At 37.1% G+C, this 17,571-nt stretch overlaps 1 protein-coding gene across 10 annotated transcripts in view; it reads right to left on the bottom strand.

The window, feature by feature from the left end:
• The window catches only part of NSD1 (nuclear receptor binding SET domain protein 1), a 154,835-nt gene that overhangs the window by 64,445 nt on the left and 72,819 nt on the right, over positions 1 to 17,571 (bottom strand). For all 10 annotated transcript variants that reach the window (XM_041749928.1, XM_041749934.1, XM_041749932.1 and 7 more), the window contains 2 exons: positions 9,086 to 9,258; positions 4,532 to 7,103 (listed from right to left, as the gene is read on the bottom strand). In XM_041749928.1, coding sequence (XP_041605862.1) covers positions 4,532 to 7,103; positions 9,086 to 9,258 — 2,745 coding nt within the window. The remainder of the gene's footprint in view (positions 1 to 4,531; positions 7,104 to 9,085; positions 9,259 to 17,571) is intronic.

Raw genomic sequence — 17,571 nt, 5'->3', positions numbered from 1 at the left:
ATGAGGTGAGCATTATTCTCAAATCAAAGATAGACAAATATACTTAAAAACAAAAGTAAATCAGTATTTCTTATGAACACTGCTACAAAAATCCTCCACAAATATTAGCAAACTGAATTCAACAGCAGCACACTAAAATGATTACACATCATGACCAAGCGGGATTCACCCCTGGGATGGAAAGATAATTGAACATATAAATAATAAATGTAATACATATGCTGCCAAAATGAAGAAAATCACATGACTGTCTCCACTGATACAGAAAGGGCTTGACAAAATTCAACACTTTTTTTTTTTTTTAAGATTTTGTTTATTTATTTGAGAGAGTGAGTGAGAGAGAGTAGGCACCCAGGAGTAGGGTACAGAGGCAAAGACAGAGGGAGAAGCAGAATCCCCACTGAGCAGGGAGCCTGACATGGGGTTTGATCCCAGGACCCTGGGATAATGACCTGAGCTGAAGGCAGATGCTTATTAACTGAACCACCCACGTGCCCCTCAACACTTTTTTAAAAGATTTATTTATTTGTGAAAAAAATAGAGAACACACCCACACGAGTGGGGAGAGGGGCAAGGGTAGAGAATCTTCAAGCAGACTCAAGCTCCATCTTACAACCCATGAGGATCATGACCTGAGCCAAAACCACAAATTAGACATTTAACTCACTGAGCCATTCAGGTGTCTCTCAACACCTGATTTTTTGTTGAAGTAAGCTTTAAACATGCAGCTTGGGGATCCCTGGGTGGCTCAACAGTTTGGCGCCTGCCTTTGGCCCAGGGCGCAATCCTGGAGTCCTGGGATCGAGTCCCACACCGGGCTCCCGGCATGGAGCCTGCTTCTCCTTCCTCCTGTGTCCCTGCCTCTCTCTTTCTTTCTATCTATCATGAAGGAAGGAAGGAAGGAAGGAAGGAAGGAAGGAAGGAAGGAAGGAAGGAAGGAAGGAATCTTTTAAAAAAAATAAACATGCAGCTTGAACTCATAACCTTGAGATCAAAAGTCATATGTTCTACCTACTAAGACAGCCAGGCACCTCACCCGACACTTCTTCCTGAGCAAAACACTCAGCAAACTAGGAATAGAAGGAAATTATCAAGACATATAGAGGCCATATATGAAAATACCATACATGATATTCTACAGTAGAAACTGAAATCTTTATCTCTAAGATCAGAAGACTAGGATGCCCGTTCTTCCCACTTCTATTTAACACAACACTGGAAGTCCAAACCAGATGAAGTAGGCAAGAATTAGAAACAAAAAGCATCCAAACTGGTAAGAAAAAAGTAAACTGGTCTGTGTTCACAGTTGACATGATCTTATATGTAGAAAACCTTAAAGCTTACACATACACGAAAAGGTAAGAATAAACAATTCCATAAAGCTGCAGTATACAAAAAATCAACACTCAAAAATTAGTTGCATTTCTATACACTTATAAGGAACAAATTCAAAAAGAAAACTAAGAAAACAATCCCATTTACTATAGCATAAAAAAGAATAAAATACTTAGAGGAGTATATGTAACCAAGGATATGAAAGAATTATGCACTGACAATTACAAACACTGTTGAAATTAAAGACAAGTACGTAGAAAGATAGCCCACATTCAGGAATTAGAAGATTTAACATTATCAAAATGTTCATATTCCCAAGAGCAATCTTCAGATTCACTGTGATTCCTACCAAAATCCCAATACCATTTTTTACAGAAACAGGAAAAAAAAATTCTAAAATTCACATGGAATATTAATGGACTCCAAAGAGCCAAAAATAATCTTAGGAAAGAATATATCCTTTCTTCGAAACATATTAAAAAGGTACATTCCAATATGATATTGCCATAACAACAGACACACAGGTCAATGGAACATAATGGAGAATAGAAATAAACCCTCAGTGCATGGTCAAATGATCTTTGACCAGTATGCTAAAACTACACAATGGGGAAAGTACGGTCTCATCAATAAATGGTGCTAGGAAAAGTGGATATCCATATGCAAAAGAAAGATATCAGAATTAACTCCAAATGGATCAAAACTTTAAATCTAAGATCTGAAACTACAAAACTCCAGAAGAAAACAAAGGAGATTTGATTCATGACTAGAATGAGCAATGGTTTCTTTAATAGGATACCAAAAGTACAGATAACAAAAGCAAAAAATAGACAAATTGAACTGCATCAAACTTAAACTCTTCTGCACAGCAAAGGAAACAACACAGTAAAAAGACAACCTTCAAAATAAAACAATCTGCAAACCATATATTAAATAAAGGGAAATAAAGAAGGAAGGAAGGAAAGGAGGAAGGGAGAGAGGAAGAAATCCTACAACTCAGTAATAAAACAACCCAATTAAAAAATGGGCAAAGAGGGATCCCTGGGTGGTGCAGCGGTTTGGCGCCTGCCTTTGGCCCAGGGCGCCATCCTGGAGACCTGGGATCGAATCCCACGTCGGGCTCCCGGTGCATGAAGCCTGCTTCTCCCTCTGCCTGGGTCTCTGCCTCTCTCTCTCTCTCTCTGTGACTATCATTAAAAAAAAAAAAAAAAAAAAAAAAGGCCTGCAGCAACATTTCTTCAAGGAAGATGTATAAATCGCCAATAAGCATATGAAAAGATGCTCAACATCACTAATCATCAGGGGAAGGAAATGTAAATCAAAACCACAATGAGACATAACCTTACACCTATTGGATGGCCACTTAAATCAATAGCAAGTGCTGGTGAGGATATGAGGAAATTGGAACACTAAGTGCACTGATGGTAGGATTTTAAAATGGTGCAGCCACTAAGGAAAACAGTATAGAGTTTCCTCAAAATACTAAAATTAGAATTATATGATCCATTCCAATTCTGGCATACATCTAAAATAACTGAGAGAAAAAAAATAATGAAAGAACTGAGAATGTGATCTCAAAGAGATATATATTTGCACACCCATGTTCAATGTAGGCTTATTCCTAATCGTCAAGATACAGAAGCAACTTAAATGTCCAATCTTAAATGTCCACTGATAGATGAATAAAAAAAAATTATAGTATGAAAATTGAGCCTCAAGAAAGACAGAAATCATGTCATATGCTAGAACATGGATGAACCTTATAATAATAAGTATATAATAATAATTCAATCTCAAAAGACAAATAGTACATGATTCCATTTACAGAAGGTATCTAAAGTTACCCAACTCATAAAAACAGAAAGAGAATAGCGGTTGCCAGGGGCTGGGGCAAGAAGTAAACAGAATTTTTGTTCAGTGAGTACAGTTTCAGACATGCAAGATGAAAAAGTTCTAGGGATCTGCTGTACACAAAATGCATACAGTAATACTATAATATATAGTTTAAACTTGTTTAGAAGGTAACTTTATGTATTTTTTACAATAAAAATAAAGCATTGCTTCATGCTAATTAAAAGAACAAACATCAAAGTACCACATATTGTATGATTCCATTAACATGAAATGTATAAAACAGGCAAATCTACAGATTGGGGAGAAATGAAGGGAGATAAATAAAGAGTACTATGTTTCTTTCTGGAGTGATGCAAATATTCCGAAACTGATTGTGTTGACGACTGTACAAGTCTTTGAGTATACTAAAATCCACTGGAAGTATAAACTTTAAAATGATGCGTTATTTCATGGTATGTATTATATCTCAATAACGCTGTTAGAAAAAATCTATGGTAAACAACTTTGAGAATCTTATGTTTAACGATAATCGGTTTTATTCTCAATAACTATACTGTATACTATTTATATCTTGAAAGACTTCTGCTGTTTTACTTCTGCAGCTAAAGTAAGATAACGTGAAACTTCAATTTTTTGTTTTGCTCAAACCTCATTACAGAAGGGAAGTTAAAACATCTGAAGCCCTTTGAATAAGTACTACAGAACACCTTCTATTTCCCTAAAGCAAATGTCCCTTTTATCTACACAATTGGTGGACCTTCCTTAAATTGTGATAAAGGAAGCCTAACATTCAATAAAATCTATTCACTTGTAAACTAATAACTAAAATTCTCAGCTCAGGGCCTCTCAATTACCTACAATGCCAGGTTAAGTCCCAAAAAATTCAAAGATTAAAAAGGTAGTGGGTTCCGTGGTGGCTCACTCAGCTAAGATAATGACTAGATTTTGGCTCAGGTCATCATCTCAGGATTTTGAGATCAAGCCCCATACCAGGCTCCACACTGAATGTGGAGCCTGATTAAAGATTCTCTCTCTCTCTCCTTCTGCATCCCCCCTGGCCACCACCCCCCCAAAAAAGGCAGGAAATGATGAACAGTAACAAAATGTTCTTGAAACTTACTAAAAGCAAAAGGGACAAAAAAAGAGAGAGCTTCTGGTAAAACAATTTCTGAAGGCATATGGAAAACTGGTCCTCAAAATTCAGACCCTGTATATAAAGTCCTTCCTTCACTTCAAGTGATAATTCTTTCCTCGCAATTTATACGTAGTGTTTCCATCAAAATTTCAGAAGGGTAACATTATCACCACTTCTATAATCCTAATCATAGTCAGGAGTCCTTACCTGGTTCAGGGAGCTCAGGTTGGGGTGTCAAACTGGGAATTCCCGGCTCTTTTTCCATCTCTTCAATGCTGGCACTGGATTTATCACAAACATTCAACCGTGGTCCAATTGAATCTAAGCAGCTGGTATGATTTGGATCAGCCAGTGTATCTTCTATTATGTTTATTGAAGTAGGGGGTCTATGCTCTGGGAACTCATCCCCCTTCTTTACAGGGTCAGATGGAAGCAAAACCCCAAAGGCACCCTCAGAGTTTTCTTTCTCCCTAAATCTGTTAGTGCGCTTACGAGGTTTAGTGCGCCTTTGGTTTAAACGCTGCCACCGCTTTTTAGGCACCGCTTGATTTACACCATTGGGTTCATCATTCTCACTGTTCATTTCATTATCCAACTCTGGGCCTTTTCTGTTTTCAAAAGAGGGGCCTTTCTCTGGAATTTTATCAGGGTCAGGCTGGTTGACTTTGTTATCAAAATGAACACTGGAAAAATGGGCACTGTCTTCACTTGTTAAATGGCCCATTAACTGAAGGGGTTCTTCTTTACCAGAGTCTTCTAGCCCACCTCTTGAGGAACCATTCTCTGAATCTCCACTTGCTCTGTCTCCCTGCAGGGCAGCCTCAAGAGTCACAGCTGGAAGTCGGCTGAGTTTTCTTTTGCGCTCTGTCTTTAAGGCTTTACGGTTCAATGTGTTCCTTCCCATCTGGGCTGCAAAACTATCTCGCAATTTAGATGATGGTTTTGAACGCCCACAGTTGCGCCTAGTAACACAGTCTGAATGACTTTTACTAGAAGCAGGAACATCTCTTCTGTCAGACACAAAGCCAGGTACAGGTACAGATAATTCTCCAGACAGTGCAGAGTCACCCCCACTAGGACTAGGACGGACTGATTTCTGAGTGCCATCTCCATTTTTTTCTGAACTGTGAGTGGAGCTTCCTGAAACCAAGACCTTAGATGCACCTACAGGACTACTCGAAGAACAGTCTCCAAGACCAGGACTCCGATACGAGACCAAATTTTGAGCAGTCATTAACCGTTGCTCCTTGGTCTTACTATCATGCATATCTTTCAACATCATTAGCAATGTACTGAATTTATAGTCTGGTTCAATAGGTATATGATTCTGACCAGAGGCAGAAGAAAAAAGTAATGGTTTTGACGGCTTTGATGTTCCCGAGTCACTCACATCTTCACTTAAGGATCTATAAGAGAGTTCCTTCAACTCTGACAGAACATGTTTCACCACTGCTGTTTCTATGTCATTTGAATCCCTGGTTTTCTCATGCATGTTGCTCAGTAGTTTTAGCCCATCCACTTTCCCACTTTTGGATATGCTGGCCAAAGGAGAGCCTTTGGTATCAGAAGAGCAGCATTTCAAACTGCAGTCCTCATTTGTAACTGGAGGTTCCACTACAATGGGATTTTCTTTATGTTTGCACTTTATACTTCGGATCTTGGGCTGTTTGCTTTTTGCATGTAACAGAGCTTGATTTGTAGCCCCACCTTTTATTAGTGAGTTCTCACTGGAAATGCTTGATGGTGTGTTGAATTTTGGAGAGAAACTATCATTTCTAAAATCTGACTGGGGTTTGCGAACAACAGCAGATACTTTAAGATCAGAGAGATTAACCTGAGATGTTTCAGTTCCAGGCTCTGCTGTCTTAGCACAATCCATTAAGTGGTCTGTATGTGAGTTAGTAATGAGGGACTTCTGCTTTGCTTTTACCTTAGTGTTTGTGGCAGGATACCTAGTATACTTTACCTTTTCATTTTTCTGAACAGATAACATGTTCTCTGTTCTATCAAAAGCATCTGTAATTTCAAGGACACTGTTATCAGACTCTGAACTGTGATCTATGGGATCCAGATCACTGCTTCCATCATCAGAGGTGGTACAGATACTAATGGAATCACTTCGCTTTTCTTCATCACCTGCTCCAATATAACAGAGCTGTACTTTTGAACTACACATCAAACCTCGTTGGAGTTTCTTCTTTTCCTCAGAATGTTTAGAGATCAAGGCACCCTCAGACAAGCCCAGTAAAGAGTCACAATTTGAAGTCTCAAATTCCTTCTTTGCTGTGTTTTTTCCACAAGAAGAAAATAGGAAACTTCCTGGGGCAGTGTTGGACCCTGTGAGGCTGTTTGCTATCCTGGAAAGTTCATTAGAGGCCTGCTTATCAGATACATCCCCAGAAATAAAGCTTAGGCCAAGGTTCTCTGGAATCTTTCCCCTTCGTTCTTCCTTATGTGCTTCAAATTGCATGTGGCCCTTTTTCATACTAGTCCTTTTTGGATTATCAGAACTCTTTCTGGCTCGAGACTTAGCACAAGGCTTTTCCTTTTCATCTGCAGAATGTTCAGAGTCAAAAGCCAGAGATTTCAAGCAGCCATTAAGTAATAGGTCATGTTCTGATTCAGGATCATTTGTACAATCCTCAAATGGCATATCCTCCTCACTGTCCAACTTGATTGAACTGCTGACACATCTTCGGTTCTTCGACCCTTTGGGAACATCATACTGTTCAGCAAGACCAACACTGGCTTCCCATTTACTCAAAATTTTCTGAGGAACCTTAAATTTAAAGGAGAAAAAGATTATCACTTATCAAAAAAATACAGAAGGGAAGAGGGAGGTTATCAGTAAATTTTCATACAAGAAGCTTTTCTAAGCCTTGTAAACTTCTTCAAGGTACTTTTAAGGTACTAGCCAAGTGCTTAGCACCCACTGATCACCTAGAGCCTAATCAATGGGGGATTCCTCAAATCTACTTCTACTACTAAGATCTATCATTAGAGGAAAGATTAATCCCATACATCCTCTGCTCTCCCTTCTTTAGAAGGACAAAAGAGTGGATCACAACTAGGACTCCATTACTAATCAACATTACATTACCAAAAAAAAGAATAATCACACCCTTCCTATTTACCCCTCCACATTTTAAATAAGGATTTCTTTTCTTCCTGAAGAATGAAGACCAAGCACTTGGCTCAGTTGTATAAGAGAAAGCAAAAGGCTAAAGAAGATGAACAGAGCAAAATGAGGACAGCAAAATAAGGTCAGATCTATCCCAGGACCCTAAATTTGAACCTCTGGTTATCCCTAAGCCTCTTTATTTCTGGTGATGTATCTGATTGTTCTATACATGTTACATAAAATCTAGATTATAACCAAGCAGTCTCTGGGCTTAGTCACATTGTTCAGAAACAGTAAAATACCTTGGCTATTACATATACACCTTTCTTGATTCCTCACAGATAGAGACACTATGCTCTGTGAAATATAACTATTTTTTCTATTATTTCCCTCCTTGGCTTCATACAATAATTATTAGTCAAGGTTCTAACTATTAGCTAACTATACTTTAAAGCTTGTAAAAGGGATAATCCACTGAGCATGTAAAAATTCAGGTCACTGGAAAGGTAGCCTCCTCTTATAAAGCAATGAGCTGACCAACTAGTTGATTTCACATACAAACACACACGCATTAATTCTCATAATTGTGACATGAGTAATTAACTTTCCAGAATCTGAAAGCCCTACTGAACTCCTCTGAAAAGGGGGTTGGTTAAGTAAGCTACATAGCTCAAGGGTTGACACAGAAACTCAACAATTCCCTACTACCAACTATCCAAAGTATTGGAACTAATATAGTTTGCCTCCTTCATTGTAACAATAGCATATACTGGTTGTTTTATGGCATCAACAAGTTTATGACATATTAAATATTTATAATTATTTCTAATCCTCCCAACATCTCCAGTTTTAGAGATGAAGACACTAATCCTCAGAGAATTCAACTGAAAAACAGCAGGGACTGCATAATGACTCTAACTTATCTTAATAATTATTATCAAGTACAAGGAAGCAAGGAAGCATGAAACACCAATCTAATAGGACTATTTTGCTTTCTAGAAATGACCACAAAGGAATATTTTTTTTAAAAAGCCAAAATTTTACCCAACTTTAACACAAAACATCAAGCAAATGGAACAAAAACACAATATTCTTTATTAAAACATTACTGGGTTTCAAACTGCAACCTTAAGCAATAACAAGACATACAAAAAATTGTATTACCAGAAGGAGGATGGGTGATAGAAGTAATAAAGATTAAGAAGTGCACTTGTCGGTGATGAGTACCAGATGATTAAAATGAAAACAAACCCCAGACAACAAAAATGTTTACAGCATTACCTTTAGCATTTTTAAGAGAAATAATTAACCTGGAGAGTAAGAAGTAGAATATTTCAGCTCAATGATCATTTTTTTCATACAAAAGATATAACCAAAAAAAACAAAAAAAACCCTGGTCATATCATTTTATACTGTCACATCTAAGTGACATGGCAAAAATTATCTGAAATCATTTCTCAAAAAGTTGAGTATAAATCTATGGAAGGCTAGCCCTATTTCATCCAGGAAAAAAAAATTGCTTTCATTTGTTTTCTCACAAATATTCTACTACCAAAGGAAATAACATATTTCAAAAATGTAAGCCTTCTTTCCTGCCTCCTCCCTGTCTATCCCAAAGAAAATAAAGAGTCTTTATTTACCTTGTGCCTGTATCCTTTTTCTTTCTGCTTCCCTCTTCTCCTAAGAACAGGTAGCTCTTCAAATTGATGTCTGCCTTCGAACATGACGATTGCTTTTCCAGCCACCCAGGCTCTCTCTGAAGGGTCCCCAAAAGCCTCCACGTAGTATTGTCGATAGGGCCTCCGGTTTGAAACTAGATAAATATAAGAACCAGCATCATTACTTTAAAAAGAAGACTGTTCATCATCAAGAGAACAGCCATACCACTACTGCCAAAGAAATCTCTACTAAAAAAAAGGAGGAGGAGAAGGAGGAAGAGAAGAAGAAATCAGAAAAGGGAAATTTTTAAAATATTCTATTCATGTGGCAAGAAAATGCTTAAGAATCTGTGAAAGAACTTCAGTGGTTTGGTCTGGTGATATGCTATATATTCCAAGCCAGTTTTAACAATCAACTAAGTTGCTTTTATACTCAGTCTATAAAGTCTTGTACCCTTGTTACCAGAAAATACAAAGGGCATATAATAAGCCACAAAAATCACAAATATAATTATCAGTAAGAACCAGCTACCAAACAAATTTTTTAAACTATGTTAAAATACAAGGGATGAAAAGAAATGCTTCAACACCTTGTTATGTATGATGTGCTAACATTTATGGAATGGCTACTACAGACCAGGTATTCACACTAAGTGCTTTGGATGGAGTCTTACTCTTCATAACAACCAACTAATTTGTAGTTCACTCCTCCTTTTAGATACAGTTAGGTAGAATAACATCAGAGGGTGCAAATTCAGAGCGAAACATTGGCTTTGCAGAGAAAGAAGAACTTGATACTTCAAAATACAGAAATTTAAAAATAAAAAGAAAATTCCAAGAGCAATAAAAACAAAAAGAAATTGAGTTATTCTACAGTTTCTTAGTTGTCCAAAGTTCTAATAATACAATTAAGAAAAATAAAAACACACGTCTTGTCCAGACAAAGATTATAATCAAATTTATATTTTGGCATTTTACATACCAATAAAAAATATAACAAAAGAAATATATCAGGACCAAGCAAAGTATAATAATTTGCCCCTTTTTAGAAAAGGGAATCCTCTAATATAAAAATTCACTTATATAGAACTCACAACTAATGCCCTTCACAACCATTTTTTTAAAACACGAAAAAAGAATCCAATTATCTTATCTTTTTGAATAAATAGAAAACTCTATTTCCTTCAGAACAGAAAATAAAGGAGAAAGGAAAGGAAAACAAAAGAAAGGGGAGGGGAGATTTGTAAATTCAACATCATAACAAGTATAAATACTTTAAAACTCAGGTCTCCACAGTAATTGGAAGAGCAGCCAAAATATCAAAAAATTTCAATGGCAACTTCTTTTTTTTTCTTTTTTGTCGTTTCTTTTTTTTTATTAATTTATTTTTTATTGGTGTTCAATTTGTCAATCCATCAAGTGCTCCCCTCAGTGCCCGTCACCCAGTCACCCCCACCCCCCGCCCACCTCCCTTTCTACCACCCCTTGTTCATTTCCCAGAGTTAGGAGTCTCTCATGTACTGTCTCCCTTTCTGATATTTCCTACTCATTTTTTCTCCTTTCCCCTTTATTCCTTTTCACTATTTTTTATATTCCCCAAATGAATGAGACCATATAATGTTTGTCCTTCTCCAATAGACTTATTTCACTCAGCATAATACCCTCCAGTTCCATCCACATCGAAGCAAACGGTGGGTATTTGTCGTTTCTAATGGCTGAGTAATATTCCATTGTATACATAGACCACATCTTCTTTATCTCAATGGCAACTTCTTTACACACGCTAGTTTCAAAGCTATACAAACAAAGAATAAAGAGTACCTATGAGCTCTCATAAACTTTAGTTGAAAGGGTTGTTTTTCTATAAAAATATAGGTTAATGATAAAATTACAACCTGGTTAAATTTTGACTTTTAGTGCATTTCAAAAACAAGTTCTATGAAAGAACTGAACTCCCTAGTCTCAATCTACTAAATTAAATCCTTCCATAGAAATCACCTAAAGGGGGATTAAAATTGGTAAGATATATATGTATCTCTATAGAAGTTCAGAAAGTCAACTTGAGAAGTACATAATTCTCCCATAAATAAATTCAATCAGCACAGACGGAACACTTACAATGTGCCAGCACTATAAACAGGACAAAAAAACTCACTGCCTGGTAGGCAAGAGGTATACAAATAAATAATGGTAAAAAATAAATAAATAAATAATTGCAATAAACATTCACTTTTTATTTTTTTTAAACATTTACTTATTTAAGAGAGCAGAGCAAGAGAGTGGAGAGGGTGGGGCAGAGGGAGAGAGAATTTTTTAAGCAGACTCCTTACTGAGCATGGAGCCCAACAGGGGGCTCAATCTCACAACCGAGAGCCAAAACCAAGAGCAGGCTGCTTAACTAAACATGTACTTTTATTTTATTTTATTTTATTTTATTTTATTTTTAATTTTCATTTATTATTTATGATAGTCACACAGAGAGAGAGACAGGGAGAAGCAGGCTCCATGCACCGGGAGCCCGACGCGGGACTCGATCCCGAGTCTCCAGGATTGCACCCTGGGCCAAAGGCAGGCGCCAAACCGCTGCGCCACCCAGGGGTCCCTAAACATGTACTTTTAAAAGGCCATTAAAAAGTGGAGATATTGGGGGGACCCAGATGGCTCAGTCACTTAAGTGGCCGTCTCTTGATTTTAGCCCAGATTATGTTCTCAGGGTCTTGTGATCGAGCCCCATGTGTGGCTCCGAGCTCAGTGCAGAGTCAGCTGGAAGATTCTCTCTCCCTCTGCCCCTCCCTGACTCATGTGTGTGCTCTTGCTCTCTCCAATCACTTTTTTTTTTTTAAGTGGGGATCATTAATTAGAGAACTTGGATACCTAAGCACAATTTTTAAAGGTAAATAGTTTGTTAAGGAGAGAATTCCAGTATGAGGGTCCAGAATCTTCAAAAGCTGTTTGACTAAACAAACAGTTGGGAACTAAAAAGTAGTTCAGGGATCCCTGGGTGGCTCAGCAGTTTAGCGCCTGCCTTCGGCCCAGGACATAATCTTGGAGTCTCAGGATCGAGACCCACATCAGTTGTTGGCCTCGCCACCTATCCATGTCTGTGACCGGGTTCTGGCCACGCAAAGAAATAACTTTCGGACGGATGGATCACATGTCCTATCTCAAGGCTAGCTTTTTAGGGCTCACTGCTTTATTCAGAAATATTTCACTGTAGCTCCTTGATGCAGGATACAAGACTAAAGAAATTCACATGTAAAAATGCAAACGTATATTGCTTAATCAAAGTAACCTTTTATGTAAATATATAGAGAAGTTCAGGCATTGACATGTAAACTGTACAACTACTACACTTCTCTCCTCTGCAGTGTGGGTTTACCATCGCGTCAGTAATACATGTGTTTACATTAAAAAAAAAAAAAAAAAAACTACTGCATGGAGTCTGCTTCTCCCTCTGCCTGTGTCTCTGCCTCTCTCTCTCTCTGTCTCTCTCATGAATAAATAAATAAAATCTTTCAAAAAGAAAAAAAAAAGAAAGAAAGAAAAAAAGTAGTGCAGAACACTAACTCAATAAAAACCAGTAAGCAGGTAAGCAGTGTTCAGACCTGGAAGAGCTTGATGGCATGTTAAGAGCCTATTACGCTCTTGGCATTGAGGAGCCTCATTTAAACTATGGAACCACATGCTCAGTTTTGGGTCTTAGAAAGATAAATCTCCTTGACCTCAGAATAACACATTCAGGAGCAGAGAGGAGACTCAGAAAACCAGAGATTACCAAAATAGTGTACATATGAGATGACTAGAACCTGAACTAAGGCAGTAACACTAACAATTAAAAAAACAAAATTTGAAAGTTTTTTTTTTTTTTTTTAAGACAAAACACAAGTACTTCACATGTAATAAAAAGTCAGACAGGCGCCTGCCTGGCTCAGGCAGAAGAGCAAGCATCTTGATCTTGGCTGGGGTAGTGAGTTTAGGCCCGAAGTTGTGTATAAATATTACTTAATTAAAAATACAATTAAGAAAAAAGTCAGAACAGATATTTGGACAGTTTTATTCACAAGAGTATGTTCATAGCAATATTATTCTCACCATGTTAAAAACGTGGAAATAACCCAAATGTCCACTGAAGGGTGAATAAAATGTGGTATATACACACGATGGAATATTACTGAGCCCTGAAAATGAAATACTGATACATAATATCACATGGATAAACTTTATAAAGACATTATGCAAAGTGAAATAAACCAGACACATACAAATACTATATAATTCCATTTATAGAGGTAACCAGAATAGTCAAATTCATAAAGAAAAAAAGAATAGTACTGACCAGAGGCGAAGTTATTATTAAATGGGTATGGATGTTCATTGTAAAAATATGAAATGGAAAAAAAAAAAAAAAAAAAAGAAATGGTTCTAGATATGTATGCTAGTAATAATTGTACAACAATGTGGATGTACTTAATGCCACTAAACTCTACACATAAGAATGGTTAAAATGGGGGATGTCTAAGAGGCTCAGGGGTTGAGCATCTATCTGCCTTTGGCTCAGGTGGTGATCCTGGGGTCCTGGGATGGGGTCCTGCATCAGGCTCCCCACAGGGAGCCTACTTCTCCTCTGCCTATGTCTCTGCCTCTCTCTGTGTGTCTCTCAAGAATAAATAAATAAAATCTTTTTAAAAAATGGTTAAAGGGGATCCCTGGGTGGCTCAGCAGTTTAGCGCCTGCCTTCAGCCCAAGGCGTAATCCTGGAGTCCCGGGATCAAGTCCCACATCGGGCTCCCTGCATGGAGCCAGCTTCTCTCTCTGCCTGCGTCTCTGCGTGTCTCTGCCTCTCTCTCTCTCTCTCTCATGAATAAATAAAATCTAAAAAATAAAATCAAGATGGATTGGGAATGAGGAGGGAGCCACCCTATAAGAAAATTAAAGATTGATAAACTCCACACATTCAGGAGTATCCATTTGCTCTTTAACCCAGAACAGAGATCTAAGGAAAGCCTCAAACATAAAAAAATAGAGAACAAAGAAAAATATAAAGAGTAAGGGAAAAAAAGAACTTGGAAATGAAGGAATCCTTTAAAATTAAGAACATAAGAGCAAAAATGTAAAACAAAAAAAGGTCTAAAGACAAAGTTGAGGAAACTCACTTTATATAAAGTAGAGCAAAACAAATATGTACCAAAAAAAGATGAAAAAATTATGAAGCCCAATGCAGGAAAGTCAAGATGTGAGTAAGAGTTATAGAAGGGGGGTGGGGGGGGGGAGTTATAGAAGAGAAAATAAACAAAGGTAGGAAAATAATCAATGAAATAATTCAAGAAAATGTCCTAGAAAGAAAGAAATTAAATTTGCAGATCCAAAGGAACCACCAATACCTATCCTTATGCCTTGTGAACTATAGGAACAAAGAGAAGGGTCTGCAAGCTTTCAAAAAGTACAAAAGTCACATACAAAATAACAGAATCAAAATAACTTGACTTAATACCAATTCTGGAAGTAAAAGACAATGAAGCAATGCCTTCAAATTCTGAGCAAAAATGATTTTCAGGCTAGTATTCTATACCAGCCAAACAAACAAGTGTATGAAAAGAATAAAAATATATTCAGATAACGCAAGATCTCAAAAATTTGCCTTTCTCAGGAAACTACTGACAAACTTGTTATATATTCAAAATAGGTGAATAAACCAAAATCAAGGAAGACATGGAATTCAACACAAAAGAAAGCTGAAAGGAATCCCCAATATAACAGCTATTAAACAGAGAATGTAACTGGACTGAAGGAAAATATAGTTGGCCCTTGAACAATCCAGTGGTAGCAGGGGACAGAGGGTTGGTCTGGAATCCCAATTCTCTGTGCAGTTAAAATCCACATATCTTTTGAATTCCCAAAAACGTAAGTACTAATAGCTTATTGCTGACCAAAAGCCTTAACCAATAACATAAACAGTCAATTAACACATATTTTATATGTTTTGTATATTATATACTGCATTCTTATAATAAAGTAAGCTAGGGAAAATGTTATTAAGAAAAATCATAAGGAAAGCACATTTAATATTATTGTTATTAAGAAAATCTTAAAGAGAGAAAATACATTTACAAAACTGTATTACATTCACTGAAACAAAATCTGTATAAAAAATTATATAATGACCTGCACAATTCAAATCCGTATTGTTCAAGGTTCAACAGCCTAAGGCTCTAGGTCAGAGTTCCTCAAGATAATGAAAATGACAAACTACCAGGGCACCTAGGGGGATCAGTCAGTTAAATATCTCACTCTTGATTTATGCTCAGGTCATGATCTCAGAGTTCTGAGATCTGAGCCCTGCATCAAGCTCCATGCTGGGTGTGGAGCCTGCTTAAGATTCCCTCTTGGGAAGGCTTGGTGGTTCAGCGTTTGAGTGTCTGCCTTCAGCACAAGGTTTGATTCTGAAGTCCCAGGAATGAGTCCCACATCCGGCTCCCTGTGAGGACCCTACTTCTCCTTCTGCCTATATCTCTCTGCCTCTTTCTCTCTGTGTCTCTCATGAATAATAAAATCTTAAAAAAAAAAAAGAAATAAAATAAAATAAAAACATATATAAAAAAAAAAAAAGATTCACTCTCACTGCCACTCCCCCCTCCTTTCCTTCTCTTAAAAAAAAAAAAAAGACAAGGAAAATGACAAATTGCCAATATATCAGATCATGTGGAAAAAATAAAACCTAGGAGAGTTTTACTATGAATTAGTAACAAATACATAAAACACTAAGAACCATCTCTCCCTCCCCAACACACACACACACACACACACACACAGATTACTGCAGAAAAATCAAAAGGTTCTGAGGGCAACAAAAGCACTGGACACCAAGTGGCTAAGCTGTGTAACATGACAACATACACACTGAATTCCTAACCAAAATTATAATACAACAGGTAAGGTAGCAGGGGTCGGTGGGAGGTAAGGCCCAATACAAAGATGGAAATGACTAACCCACAACTTCTATAGTGAGAAATAAAAAGTAATTCAGAAGGATGGATTTTTGAGATACAGAAGTAAACATCGAGAGATCCAGCTGACAGAGATTAAAGGTACTTAGCGAAGGATATAGAAACAGCAGAGTATTTTCCAAACAAAGCCTGTAGAGTTAAACACTTGACTTTTTAAATTTTATGTACCTTGTATAATAAAAATAATGACTTCAAAGAGTGATTTTATAAAAATTTGGGTTTTCTAAAACCATTTGAAATATTTGGCTTGGCTAAGAAAACAAACATGGATGATCAGAATAATATGAACACTGCACAATAATTTTTAATTTTTCACTGATATCAACTAATAATCAGTACAAAGAAGTAACTGTTGAGCAAATGTAAAGTATATATGGGTGTTCACTGTGCTACACTCTTCGTATTTGCTATGAAGAGGATAAGCAGAAAAAGGAGTACAAAGAAAAATGTAGAGTTAACTACTAGAAGTTATTAATTAGGCTTTCCAGAACTTGGCTGCCTACAGCTTGGTATAAACCATGGAGAAATGAAAACAAAAGTGAAAAATGAAAAAAAGAAAATATATTATGTTATAACTAGCTGTTAGGTTAAATAGATCCGTTATGCCATGTTTTCTCATTTCTTCAGTACAAAGCTATATAAATTCATCCTCTCTGGGAAGATCATTTGAATTTAAGAGTTTTAACTTTTTTATAACCCGAAAACAAAACAATGGTATTTTCCAGTCAGTAATGGCACTTTGCTCTCTGGTGTGATCACATTCTTGACTCATGAGAAACAAGCCATACAGGAATCCTCAACTATACCACAACAAACCTCTAGTCCTTGCACTCTTACCCACCCCTAATTTAAGAGTACAGCTCCTCCTCCTTGGTTTTTTTTCTTCCATTTCTTTTTCTCATCTCTTTACCAAGCTCAGTATTCTCCATACAGACCTCAAATACTGGATTCCTCAAAGCCACACTTGCTCTCACTTAAACACTATCTATGTACAGGCAAAGCTAAAAACTTGGAAGCCATCCTGAGACTCAGAAACCTCAGGATTTCATTCTCCCTCATTCCCCATTACTCATCCATTACCAAATCATACAGATTTTATCTCCTAAATTGTTCTTTATTCTCTATTCACCACATGCACCTCACCATAATCACTGCAATGAACCTTTCAACAATGTCCTCTTACCACCTTCCAATCCATTTTATATATTGCAGTCAGAGAAAACTTTACACAGATTAAATCACATCATCCTCTCCTCATAGCCCTTTAATGGTATCACATTGCTCTAAGAATAAAATACAAAATTTTAGGGTGCCTAAGTGGCTAAGTCAGTTAAGCGTCTGCTTTCAACTCAGGTCATAATCTCAGGGTCCTGGGATTGAGGCCCGCATTCGGCTCTATACTCAATGGAAAGCCTGCTTCTCCCCTCTCCCCCTATTCCTACTCTATCTCTATCTCAAATAAAT

Source organism: Vulpes lagopus, chromosome 3 (assembly GCF_018345385.1).
Source record: "Vulpes lagopus strain Blue_001 chromosome 3, ASM1834538v1, whole genome shotgun sequence".
NCBI lineage: Eukaryota > Metazoa > Chordata > Mammalia > Carnivora > Canidae > Vulpes > Vulpes lagopus.
The sequence above is the reverse complement of the archived record's forward strand: the minus strand, read 5'-3'. Positions and strand labels throughout refer to the sequence as shown.